This window comes from Lytechinus pictus, chromosome 3, assembly GCF_037042905.1.
Source record: "Lytechinus pictus isolate F3 Inbred chromosome 3, Lp3.0, whole genome shotgun sequence".
Taxonomy (NCBI): Eukaryota; Metazoa; Echinodermata; class Echinoidea; order Temnopleuroida; family Toxopneustidae; genus Lytechinus; species Lytechinus pictus.
In genome coordinates, this window is record NC_087247.1 from 62,763,765 (window position 1) to 62,778,110 (window position 14,346).

Sequence of the window (14,346 nt, forward strand, 5' to 3'; positions counted from 1 at the left end):
AATTTTGACTAAAGCATGAAACTTTCACAAGTATAAGTATATGCCGTAAGATTTATTTTAATGATGGGAGGTAAATTTTTAAATGCCATTTATGGCCGTTGCTATGGCAACGGATTAATTTCTCCAAAATAGCATACATTCCCATGTAAGTGGTAAATAAACATGATATAGATGACCAACATTTTAATTTTCAGGCTCCCAATTGAATACATATGAAATTTAGAAATATTCAAGATCACCAAGATAGTTCCAATTGGTTTGTTGCCATGGCAACGGCTTGTGTTTCCCCAGAAAAATTAAAATTTTGATTAAAAAAAGTTGTAGAATATGATTCATCTTTAATTTCCCCTAATTTTACAATGCTAAACAAAGATATTTTGGTTGCTAAATGTGTGAATTACATCTCAAGCCATTGCCATGGCAACCAAATAACATCTAATCTAAATCAAAACTGGTACTTTTCTTGGGTAAATGATCCGTTGCTATGGCAACAGGCCATTTGGAACATTGATATTTATCATTGAATTCAAGTATTACCAAGGCAACATCAATGTTTATCATTCTAATTAGTTCATGCAGAACACTCACTGTATTATTTTCCCCTAAATTGATTGAGTAGGTCAAACCTTACGCATGTACATTAAGTTAACTTTCATTGTATTTTTCACCTGTCCATAACCTTGTCATCCATGTTGTTGTTTTTTTAGATTAGATGTTATCTGGTTGCCATGGCAATGGCTTAAGATGTTATATTTATAAATTTAGTCACAAACATAGCTCGATTAGGACCTTAAAATTAGGGAAAATGGATGATGATCATACATGTATTCTACATTTTTATCAATATTTTTACCTTTCTAGAGGGAAATAAGCTGTTGCCATGGCAACAGGCCTTGTGCAAAATTGTTTCTTTTTAAATTTAATTCAAGCATTACCAAGGCAACATAATTTTTTATCTTTATAAAGAACTCCTGCAGAACACTTTCTGTATTTTTTGTTCAAATGAGGGGATCAAAACTTAAGCTTACAGATTAAGTCAATTCTAATTGTATTTTCCACCTGTCCATTGTCTTGTCAACCATGTTATTTTTGTAAATGAGATGTTATTTGGTTGCCATGGCAATGGCTTGAGATGTAATTCACACATTTAGCAACCAAAATATCTTTGTTTAGCACTGTAGAATTAGGGGAAATTAAAGATAAATCATATTCTACAACTTTTTTTAATCAAAATGTTTATTTTTCTGGGGAAACACAAGCCGTTGCCATGGCAACACACCCATTGGAACTATCTTGGTGATCTTGAATATTTCTAAATTTCATATGTATTCAATTGGGAGCCTGAAAATTATCATTTTGGTCATTTATATCATGTTTATTTACCATTTACATGGGAATGTATGCTATTTTGGAGAAATTAATCTGTTGCCATGGCAACGGCCGAAAATGGCATTTAAAAATTTACCTCCCATCTTTAAAATAAATCTTACGACATATACTAATACTTGTGAAAGTTTCATGCTTTAGTCATATTTTGCACAATTGTTCGGCTTATCCGCTCTACTATATAGGTGACATAAGGCTTTATAATATCAAAAGTGTCTCATTTTTGCAATAACTAAAGAAGCGTTTGATGGTTCAACTTGAAATATGGCTTATGTATTATTATGGAAGTGATGATGATCTGATTAGATTTTGGGGTCATGAGGTCAAAGTCACAGAGGTCGTTATGTACTAGTACATTGAAATACCTTGTTTTTTGTGATAAATGATAACCAATCGAGGGATCTTCTTCAATCTTTGTTCATGCATCCATATTGGAGGGACAATGATCTGATTAAATTTCCACAACATGAAGTTAATGTTCAAAGGTCACAATGGTCATTATATACCTGAAAATATCTTTCTCACAAGAATTAAAGAACCTTTTAGAAAGGATTTAGGAAGAGGGAGAAGGATTCAAATCTTAAGATGCATGTAGACTATTAATATACAGTATATATATATGCAATATACATGTACTTAAATCTTGAAAATCTTGAATCACTTTTTGTTTACTTCTTTCCCTTAAAGTCAGTTAGCCTACCCTGCACACTATTGGTTTATAAATCAGAATGCTCTTCCAATTTGGTAGGATAATGCTTTGTAGATAGCTCCTAAGAAATTTTCAAACATCATATGTAGGAAGAAATTCAACATTTTCACAGTGGAGACTGTCTAAATCTTTTATCAAGAAAACAATTATTTAAGTCTGTTTGAAAACATGAATGCTTATTTGCATTTACATTGCTTTGACAACATATCCCAAGTTTTGTCCCTTTTAATTATCAATGATTTAAGTGTGTGGATTTGTCTCTTTTTGTCTCGCCTGCATAGCAGAGCGAGACTATAGGCGCCGCTTTTCCGACGGCGGCGGGATTGTCAACATTGAAATCTTAACCAAGGTTAAGTTTTTGAAATGTTGTCATAACTTAGAAAGTATATAGACCTAGTTCATGAAGCTTCGACATAAGGGTGATAGTGTATCACTGAAGATCCTGCCTGAGTTTCAGGTCACATGACCTAGGTCAAAGGTCACTTAGGGTCAACAAACTTTGACCATGTTGAGGGTATTTGTGGAATTGTCATCATAACTTTGAAATTTCATGGATCTACCGGTAGTTGATGAAACTTACCGGTAAACATAAGAGCAATTATGTATCCCTGAACATCCTGTGCGAGTTTCCGGTCACATGACCAAGGTCAAAGGTCATTTAGGGTCAATGAACTTTGATAATGTTGGGGGTATTTGTGGAATTGTCATAACTTTAAAAGTTTATAGATCTAGTTCATAGAAACTTGGGACATAAGAGTATAACCATGTATCCCTGAATATCTTGTGTGTATTTAAGGTCACATGACCAAAATCAAAGGTCATTTAGGGTCAACAAACTTTGATAATGTTGGGGGTATTTGTAGAATTGTCATCATAACTTAGAAAGTTTATGGATCTACACATGTAGGTCATGAAACATAGACATTTAAGGGTAATGATTGTTTTGCACATGTCTGAGGTCACATGATAGTGGTCAAAGGTCATGTTGGGTAAATGGACATAGTATTTTATTATCATATGAGTGTTTTTCTTTTGTTAATAATTTTTAATAGCTGTTTTTAAAGTCAGCACTGCTGGTATATCAACCTGCGTAATGCAGGCGAGACTGCAAGAGAGGCGTTCCACTTGTTTAATCTCTCTCCCTGTCTGTCTTTTTCTTGCTTGTCTAATGTCTCCTCTCTGTTGTGCAATTCTATAATACAGTTATCAAGATGCCTTGAAGAAGAAAAAAGAAAAAGTGTTTCATTACAGGTATGTAGTACTCTTGATAATTATCAGTACCATTTTCTAAAATGTAATAATTGTATTCTCTTTCCTGACAATTTAAGGAGTAAACTATTAACAAATAAGAGATATACATATCTTGATAATGATACATGAATAACAGCTATAACGGTCATCATATTATGTATTTCTGTATATTGAAGATAGGTGACTTTGATTCATTATCAATTATGTTGCATTAAATTGAAAAGTGGACTGTGATGGTAGTAGACTTGTTAACTGCAAAAAAAAGTAAATGCTGCATTTTTAAGTACTATTGGGCCGCGTGGTAGAAATATTCCATGAGCCTGTTGGGATATTTATATCCAAAGACACACTGTAAAGCACTTATTGGCAAAAATTATGTAAATTAGCCCCAAAATGAAATTCATCCCTTTATGCTTAGCCAGTGTGTAATGTGCTTGATCGGCTACCATGATAGGTGTCTGTCCCAGATTGTGGTACTCTGTAGCATGCTTGATTATCTTCGTACATTGAAACATTGTTATTGCACTGTTTGCTGACTCAGTGAACAGTGGAAGCATATGAGACTTTGAAATGAAAGAGGGTAATTCTGACTTTACTGCTTTGTTTGCAGCCAAAGAAATCCAGTCTTTCATTTTCAAATGCCTTTCTAGATGATAGATTACGTGATTTAACACTCATAGCCATCTTAAAGGACCTGTGGCACAGATCTTGAGGAACTCGGGCCTGGCTGACTTTTAGTATGTTGTAATAATGGAACATGAGCAATTTTATCTGTAGAGAAAAAAAACCATCTTCCATGGTTGTCTACGACACAGGAAGTGGTTTCACAGTCTTTTGACCCATTTGTACATATACATGTACATCATTCAATATATCTTTGTAGTCTTCCTCCACCCGATTCGATGAAAAGTGCTGCAAGATGCTGATGTTTGTCCTATGGACAACAGACTGAGGAGAGGCATTATACATGTGGAGTTGTAATCAATGTTATCAACTCCTCCAGTTGTGAATACTCTTTTTGGTGGTTTGCACCAGAACAACCACACCTTCCTCCTCCCAATGGGTTATTATTGAGTTAGCAATCTTAGTACTTGAAAGCTGGTCAGGGGCGATGGTATACCCCGTTCTGCTAGGGTATCCACTAAACTCTCCTTGCAGGTTTTCATATGCACTTTCATTGCAAGTGAGAGAGCTAAAAAATTGAGTTTCATGGTCATGGGGATGGCATGGCTTCCTCTGCAGATTGGAAGACTGTCTTCTTATAAGAATACACATGATGGTTTAGGCCAGTGATAATAGAATTTTCTCTGAAGAGGCAGAAGGTGTGGCAGCAGCAATACCAGGACCATCCAACAGCATGTGAAAGAAGAATTTCAACAAGGGATTAAGGGAATCGGCTTTAGATGTGGAATTGAATGAGCCTGAAAACAGTTTCCTCTTCTGTATCATATTCCTCTGTAAGGTCCCTAATGCTTGTGCCTTAATTGTGACATCTGCTGAGGTAGTGTCCTTCATCTCCTGAAGTACTTGGGTGAGATTTTCATCTCATCCGACCCTAGAAACCAAATGACTGTTAAATTGCTTTGATGTCAGGGACAAAGCTCATTATATCATGCCATAATCATGTTGTATGACTTAGACTGTGAGGATAAAGAGATCCAAACTGTTTGTCAAAGTTTACTTTCATATCAGACATGCTGAAGACAGGTCCGGAAACACTTTGATTTTCCATGTTATCGATGAGTTCCTGTAAAGCTTGAGCTTTTCCTATTTTCACTGCGTGGGTTTCACGTGAACACTGATCAACTTTATTTGCCTTTACTCTAAAGGCTACTGAGACATGTATTAAGATGACAAACTGCATCAATCATGTCCCATTCAGAAAGTTTAGTCTGCATCACCGACCTTGCTCTCAGCATCATGAACTCTCTGATCCAAGCCTTGAGTAGAAACCTTTCTTAATTCTTTCTTTTCACCTGTTTTCTTCCAAAAGAAGCATTTTATTTCTCTGAAGAATCTTTGTTCTTGGTCAATGTCCCTGGTACACGCCCAATCTGCTAGCATAGTCACCTTGTCTTTATCAGGTTTTGGGGTCGCTTTTGCTTAGCACTATCCACTTTGTGTTTGTTTACAGCACTTACAATTTTTATGCCAAACTATTGTGTTAGATGTGATTACTTCTGCTATTCTATGGATAGTGTTCATTCTATCACAGATACCAATAGATGAAATCATCAACTGCAACAAAGGCAGGACAATCACATGACTTGTGTAGGTTTTAAATGTTTTGTACCAATTTTGTGTAACAAGTTTTTATAATTTGTAATTTCACAAATGATGCTGAGCTCTGTAAAAGGTTTAGTTTTGTCTGATTGGATTCCAAGCTGGCCATCATAATCTAACCCCTTTCTTCCTTATAGTCTTGTGCCCAGTTTTAGAGGTTTTTTGTTCAATATATATTTTACAAGAATTTTCTTAAATATATAGACATAAAATATGCAAATATATGTAAATAACTTGTTTATTTGCATAGATGCAGATGTAAATATGCATTTGATTTATATACTGACTCATTGTTCATTCATAATATTGACAAATAAATTATGATATCAATGGTATGAGAATTTCATATGGGAAAACATTTGAATGTCTTGTTTCAGTCAGAGGTGACGGAACTACGGAATGAAAGCGGAAACCGAGTGACCAGTCTAGAGAAAGAACTTGCTTTGGCTCAAGATGACAATGAACAATTAAAGAAACAGCTTGTGAAACTTATCAAGTATGTATAATCTTCCAAATCTTTAGATATCTTATTGTTTAATTAATTTTTAATTGGTTTACCTGAATCTTTGAATACATCATGTATTCTCTTACTGTTTGATTGTGGTTGTACTTTAGTTTATTTATTTTTCCCACTTTTTTTTGCTAACATCAGTCTCTGTTACTTTGTTCAGATGGTCAATAGAAATAATATAATATTTGCTGCACATTGCTTGTCTATTTTATTTTTAGGGACTATATCCCAAGTTGAAATACATGTATGGCTTAAAACTGTAAGTGATTTATTAATTGATAAAATATGTTTGTGTTTTCAGGGAAAAGGACACTTTGTGGAAAAGGACAGAGAAATTGGAGTACCATAGGAAAATGAAAGCATCTGAAAGATGGCTAGACGATAAACAGGTAAGACAGTAACATCTAAGATTTAATCATAAATGACTGATTTTTAAACTAAAATCTTTTGCTGGTAAGCATCATATGAGAAAATGTTTTTACTCAATCATTAAGAAATAACCCTTTTTAAAAATTATACACTTTTACTTTCATAACAACAATAACAGTTTGATTCCATTGTTGTGCATGCAAAAACATACAAAACTTTTATTAATAAAAACGTTAGCAATCAGTTTGGACACGTCTTTAACAATGAGAGTCTGATAACGAAGAAATAGTCCTCAAAAGTTGGAAGCATGTTATTGATGATTTAATTTGAAGTAAAGTATTTGTTTTCTGATCTTCTTGACCATTCTTTTGCATGTGTAGCATTTATATGGAGGTCTTGGAAGGTAATGATAGTAATAATGATGTTTAGATCTTGTTTATAGCATATCACATACCATTTAATGTCTCTATACTCTTTCAGTGGATCTTGGATATTATTACTCTGGTTTTAGTGTGGCAAGCTCTTTACAGTACACAAGCATTTCCTTGAAATGCTTTTGAAATTCCTGCCAGGTACCAATTTACCTCACCTGGGTTGAGTGCAGCACAATGTTGATCAATTTCTAGCTGAAGAAAATTATATACCACGGCAGGGAACAGAACTCACAAATTTCTGTTTCAGAGTCTGGAGACTAATCCACTGGGCCACGATGAAATGAAAGACTATCTGGTTTCATGTATTCTCTTTTTTCCTCCTCAAAATACTAGATGAAGGAGAAAGATACAAACTTTCAACTTATGAAAGTAAGATTTCTTTTAGAATATTAATTCTAATGTTATACTTTTCAACTGAAATTCATGCATTTCATGAAAATTTCTGTTTCTTTTTAGGTGACTCAGTGCATGTCCTGTACGTGTGAGTTTAGTCTGACTGTTAGGAAACATCACTGTCGTCTCTGTGGAAGAATATTTTGTGCAAAATGTACAGACTTCTTTGTACTGACCTCCCATAGCAAGTAAGATTTTGTCTTGAATATTAAAATCTTTGCAATCATTATGTTTTCTTGTCTTACCCCAGTACATGTTGTGCAACTGAATTGTGTGACTTATTTTAGAACCCCTACTTTGATTCAATTGACCTATAGGTTGTTTCATTTCTTATGTATAAATACTTATAAAATATAATTTCATTAAAAAATACACATATATGATTTGAAGTTTACAATAAGATGTTTGATTCCATTCGATAACTTAAAATGAATGACAATGTTATGGAAGATTGCAGATCATTGCCCGCCTCTTATTTAAGAAGCTGGTACCAATAACTAAAAAAAAAATAGTTATGGTATGTGTTATGTAAAAGTTTCCTAAATTGAGTAGTATGCATTAAAGGACACTTGATAAGATTGAATTTGTAAAGACAAGTCATTTTTAGTCCCTGAACTATCAAATTTATTTTTGTACACCTTTTGTTGTATCATGTAAATTACATTTTTTTTCTTCCGATTTTTGTCTTTAATGATTTACAGTATTTTTTCTGTTCATACACCTATTTCATATTTTTTTAAATTTCAATTTCAAATGAATGTTGTAATTAAAAAATGAAAATGTAGAATTGAATTTTATAAACCAGGAAGAAGAGCCGAGTGTGTGAGCAGTGTTACGTAGGTCACCAGCATTCCCTGGAGGCTGCTAGTGTTAATACATCTATCATATCAACCAACTCTCATGATGATAGCCTAGATGATGGTCATCCTTCCAATCAGAGTACAAGAGACATGCCTGGTGGGTCAAGCTCTGTCGCTAGTGATGAAGGATTGTCAGATGTGATGTCAGAGAGTGTAAACAGTGAGCCTGTCACCATGGATGATGTTGATGAATCACTAAGGATTGTGGGAATGGATGCAATAGCCCAAGGTGACCCGTGAGTATTCAACCATCTTCTCTGTAGAAATGATTGAAAAACAGAAAGTTATTAGAATTACAGAAGATAGGGATTTCAGTCAACAAACATTCATACCAGCAAAATTATTTTTGAACAACCTCTGATTTCCTGATCCATCTGATCAATGTATTAACATTATTTTCATCTTCATCATCACATTTCTTCTATCTATACAACTATTGTCTACCTGTTCTCTCCATTTATTTATTTCTTCATTATTGTTATTATTCATTAATTGGTATATAAAGATTAACCAGCTGTACAAGATAAAAAAGTTTTAACAAGCAATTCACTAGTCTATAAGATGGTTTCAAGGCATAATGATAAATAACATAGCTACAGTATAAATTATTATATAAGGATTAAATCGCCAATTCATGACAGAAAAAAACTCTTTTGTTTTAGCATACTGATACACTTGCAGTTTCAGTCAACTCCAATCCTTCATTTTTTATCCTTTTTTCAGTTTCTTTTGTGTCTCTTTGTATAGTTAATCACCTCTTCCTTCCATCATATCTTCTTTGGTGCCTTTTGACAAGGCCAGCTTTATTGTTGCTCATTTGTTTTTCAATTCAGTAAACATAGGTTAAATCGAGAAGACGTGGTACCTTCTCCAACCCTCACCTCTGAGAATACTGCATCAGAACCTGACTTTGATATCATTGGTGAAGATGAGGTATCTGCTGCTAGACAAGATGAAAGAGACCTAGAGGAGAATGAGAGGAAATCCAAACCTGATGAAAATAACAGGTATGCCTCTATCTCTTTGTACAATATATTATGATTGATAGTTGAGATAGAGGGTCAAAATAGGGTCAAAATAGTTTCAAAATTATTAATCACATTTCCAGGCCAGCAGTCACATTTAAGGTCATACATGAAAAAAAAATTTGATTATTTTCAGTGTAATGATAATAATTACAACAACTATACTTGCTTGTACAGAGCCTAACCATCACTTTATCAATAATCTTCAGTTATGCAGCATAATTACTTTGCCTTTGGCAGAAGTGGTTTTATTCACTTGGCATTTTAAGGCATAAATTCTGGCTAGGTCCCCATTTACTTTATCTTTATGGAGTGCAGCACACAATGGATGAATTTCTTGTTGAAGGAAATTAATGCAGGGGAAGGATTTAAATTCTCAACCCTCAATGATGTATGTATTGATCTAAAAAAGAAGGAGATGTTTTTGATGCCAAATATTCAAGTGTGTAACAAATGCTACCATTTCCAGTTTTCCTCACATTATTCTGTATTTCAATTAAAAAAACAAAAATGAAAAAATCAATTCAGTGAGCAAGTATTACGTAGGTAGATAGATAGAGAAAGGAGTCATGATATAGCAACATCTGATCAGTTTAATTTCAATTCTCTTGAAAAAAAAAATTAAGGAATTAATCTTAAAGAAGAAAATAGATTTGACCTATCAAACATGTCTTTCCATGTTATTTTTTTATAGAACTGATGGTCAATTGCTGAGTGCAGATGAGCTAGAAGGAGAAGGGTTAACTGGGGAAGAAGTAACTATAGCTGCTTATCAGAAGCATCATCTACCTGTAGCTATCAATGATGTGGGTCTCATGCTATGCTGGGAGTTTGTTTCATCCCCAAAGGTTAGCTTCATAATAATCATAATGTGAATTCTATGGGGCTGTTAAAAATAGTTTGCCCATGTTTCTACATACATGCGAACTGTGATAGTAGTGTTTGGGTTATTCCAAAATTTTGGTTTGGTTTGGTTTTATTTACCATATGAAAATAACAACAAAAATATATTTATAAGATATAAGATTATATATAAATATATAAACACTTAAAAATTTATGGATGGATTACTCTATTCAGAGCAATTGATATAATGGCTCTGTTCTTCCTAGAGGTCCAGTCACATAGATACATGCTAATTGAAGATTTTATCTTTATAATAATTGATGTCAAATAGATTTATAGATTTAATAAAACAAAATTGTAAACTTTGCTGAACATGAATATTTGAATATACACTACTCAAAAAAAGTTAAGGACCACTTTTTAAAACGTACATAAAGATTTTATACAAGGTGTTTTATTTCTGGAAATACCTCAGTACAACTGTCCTAAATGTCCTTAAACACGCTGTAATCAATTTCACGCATGGGTGGTTTCAGTTGTTGTACAATGTCTCTCGCATCACTGCACATCCTGAAAAGTGGGCCCCGAGGGGTATCAGCTACCGACATGAAGTGGTAAAAACGAATGTCTGAGTGTCTTTCAGGCAGTTCAGTAACGAGTGTGACCACCTCCTGCAGCAATAACGGCTTCACAGCGCTGTCTCATGGAGCTGATGAGGCGATTGATGTCTCTGACGTCCAGTGCATCCCATGCAGCCTCCAGAGCCACACCCAGCTGCTGCAGTCCAAGTGGATGGGCTTCGAGCTGCTCGAGACTCCTCCCCATCATGTCCCAGACGTGCTCTATCGGGTTTAAGTCCGGGGACCTCGCTGGCCACTCCATACGCTCAATCCCCTGGCCCTCAAGGAACTCGGTCACCACCCTAGCTCGGTGGGCACGGGCATTGTCATCCATGAAAATGATGTTTTGTCCCACATTTTCTGCAAATGGCACCACTATAGGTTCAAGGACCTCATCCCTGTACCTCACTCCTGTCATTGCTCCCCCTGGGACCACGTAGAGACGAGTACGGTTGGCGTAGGTGATGCCTCCCCACACCATGACGCTGCCTCCCCCATAACGGTCATGTTCTGCAATACAGGGGTCTGCAAATCTCTCTCCTGGTCGCCTCCAGACTCTCGAACGTCCATCATTGTGGTCAAGGGAAAATCTGCTCTCATCTGTGAACAGAACTCTACGCCATTGCTGTCTGGTCCATCTGACATGCTCCCGGGCCCAGTTGAGACGAATTCTTCTGTGAGCAGGGGTGAGTGGGACACACTGAGCTGGCCGTCTGGCATGCATATTGGCTCTGTGAAGTCGGTTACGGATTGTTTGAGTGGAAACAATCACTCCAGTTGCTGCAGCGAAGTCATTGTTGAGGCGGCGTGCACTGTGAAAGCGGTTGCGGAGGCTGAGATTCGTCAAGTAGCGATCATCTCTAGGGGTTGTCGAAACTGGTCGGCCACTGCGGGGTCTCTCGGAGTATAGCCCTGTCTCTCGGTGTCTTTGATTTGCTCTGCTAATGACACTGTGTGACACGCCCATCATTCTGGCTACTCTTCGCTGACTGAGGCCAGCTTCCAGCATCCCTAGGGCTCTGGCTACATCTGTTTCACTTAGGTGGTGTCTTGGCATTGCTGTTGTAGGCAAGTTGTTGATTGTACAGACTAAAGACGGAAAATGCTTTGGAAGACACTTGTCTTATGGCCCACTGCAATGATGCCAGAGACATCATGAAAGAACTGCATGTGTGAAATTGATGTCATTGTGTTTGATGGCATTCTGGACAGCTGTATCTCGGCATTGCTATTGTCAGCAAGTTGTTGATTGTAGAGACTAAAGACAGAAAATGCTTTGGAAGCCACTTTTGTACGGGCACATTGCAATGATGCAAGAGACATGAAAGAACTGCATGTGTGAAATTGATTTCATTGTGTTTGATGGCATCCTGGACAGCTGGATAGCAATGCCAAGACACCACCTAAGTGAAACAGATGTAGCCAGAGCCCTAGGGATGCTGGAAGCTGGCCTCAGTCAGCGAAGAGTAGCCAGAATGATGGGCATGTCACACAGTGTCATTAGCAGAGCAAATCAAAGACACCGAGAGACAGGGCTATACTCCGAGAGACCCCGCAGTGGCCGACCAGTTTCGACAACCCCTAGAGATGATCGCTACTTGACGAATCTCAGCCTCCGCAACCGCTTTCACAGTGCACGCCGCCTCAACAATGACTTCGCTGCAGCAACTGGAGTGATTGTTTCCACTCAAACAATCCGTAACCGACTTCACAGAGCCAATATGCATGCCAGACGGCCAGCTCAGTGTGTCCCACTCACCCCTGCTCACAGAAGAATTCGTCTCAACTGGGCCCGGGAGCATGTCAGATGGACCAGACAGCAATGGCGTAGAGTTCTGTTCACAGATGAGAGCAGATTTTCCCTTGACCACAATGATGGACGTTCGAGAGTCTGGAGGCGACCAGGAGAGAGATTTGCAGACCCCTGTATTGCAGAACATGACCGTTATGGGGGAGGCAGCGTCATGGTGTGGGGAGGCATCACCTACGCCAACCGTACTCGTCTCTACGTGGTCCCAGGGGGAGCAATGACAGGAGTGAGGTACAGGGATGAGGTCCTTGAACCTATAGTGGTGCCATTTGCAGAAAATGTGGGACAAAACATCATTTTCATGGATGACAATGCCCGTGCCCACCGAGCTAGGGTGGTGACCGAGTTCCTTGAGGGCCAGGGGATTGAGCGTATGGAGTGGCCAGCGAGGTCCCCGGACTTAAACCCGATAGAGCACGTCTGGGACATGATGGGGAGGAGTCTCGAGCAGCTCGAAGCCCATCCACTTGGACTGCAGCAGCTGGGTGTGGCTCTGGAGGCTGCATGGGATGCACTGGACGTCAGAGACATCAATCGCCTCATCAGCTCCATGAGACAGCGCTGTGAAGCCGTTATTGCTGCAGGAGGTGGTCACACTCGTTACTGAACTGCCTGAAAGACACTCAGACATTCGTTTTTACCACTTCATGTCGGTAGCTGATACCCCTCGGGGCCCACTTTTCAGGATGTGCAGTGATGCGAGAGACATTGTGCAACAACTGAAACCACCCATGCGTGAAATTGATTACAGCGTGTTTAAGGACATTTAGGACAGTTGTACTGAGGTATTTCCAGAAATAAAACACCTTGTATAAAATCTTTATGTACGTTTTAAAAAGTGGTCCTTAACTTTTTTTGAGTAGTGTATGTAATAAAATTTTGGAAGCTTCTTAAATGTATTTACCAGGTACAGCTTATTTGAATTGTATTAGGTTTATTATCTTCTTCCTAGTTAAATATCATTAAGTGAAACATGAAGTACCTTATTTTATTATCTTTCAGAGTATTGGTTTCTCAGTAGTATTTCAAGACTCTTCAGATACTACCTCACCTCAAGAAGAGTTAATACCTCTTTGTAAATGTAACTCACATCAGCATGCTGTCCAGGGAGAACTCTTAGCTAGGAAACCTGGAACATATACCCTTATCTTTGATAACAAATTTTCAAGGTAAATAACAGATCATATAATGATGATTTCTTCGTTACAAGGCAAAGGTAATTTTATGAAGGTGGATGCTGGAGCCATTTTTGTTCTTATGATAACTAAAGTTTGATGATAAAGAACACTTTGATGGATCAACTTCAAATTTGGGTCAAGTATAGTGGGGATTAAATATTGGAGTCATGAATTAAAAGGTCAGAAAGGTCACTTCAAAAAGCTTTTTACAGTCATATTTGATCACAGTTCAGGAATTAACTTTAAACTGTGCCCATGTAATGAATTTAGAAGTGATAATGATCTGATGAGATTTACAGGTTTTAAAGACAAATGCCAAAGATGAAAAAAATGTAATCCATGGTTTGACAAATTTGTGAATAACCGTGTTTTAGATTTTGAGATCATGGGTTCAAGGTCAAAAGCCAGAGGTCATTATATATAAATGACTTGTCTTATGATGAAAAAGCACTGATTTTTAACAAATCTATGTTCCTGCATGCACCTGGAAGTGAGTTATCAGATAACATTGTAATTTAAAAAAAAATTATATTTGATTTATTACAATAACGTGATGTTAATACGGTTGAAAATTCACCTTGATTTTTAAAATACACCTTGATTTTTAAAATACCATATTAGTTTGAGATTACATGCAAATTCTTTTCATATATACTTCATAATTAAAAGTT

The 14,346-nt window shown here is 36.8% G+C and overlaps 1 protein-coding gene across 2 annotated transcripts in view; it reads left to right on the plus strand.

The window, feature by feature from the left end:
• LOC135153654 (FYVE and coiled-coil domain-containing protein 1-like) overlaps positions 1 to 14,346 on the plus strand; it is a 37,206-nt gene that overhangs the window by 20,718 nt on the left and 2,142 nt on the right. For both annotated transcript variants that reach the window (XM_064097535.1, XM_064097536.1), the window contains 8 exons: positions 3,299 to 3,346; positions 6,007 to 6,125; positions 6,442 to 6,529; positions 7,400 to 7,524; positions 8,142 to 8,432; positions 9,030 to 9,203; positions 9,916 to 10,069; positions 13,500 to 13,666. In XM_064097535.1, coding sequence (XP_063953605.1) covers positions 3,299 to 3,346; positions 6,007 to 6,125; positions 6,442 to 6,529; positions 7,400 to 7,524; positions 8,142 to 8,432; positions 9,030 to 9,203; positions 9,916 to 10,069; positions 13,500 to 13,666 — 1,166 coding nt within the window. The remainder of the gene's footprint in view (positions 1 to 3,298; positions 3,347 to 6,006; positions 6,126 to 6,441; positions 6,530 to 7,399; positions 7,525 to 8,141; positions 8,433 to 9,029; positions 9,204 to 9,915; positions 10,070 to 13,499; positions 13,667 to 14,346) is intronic.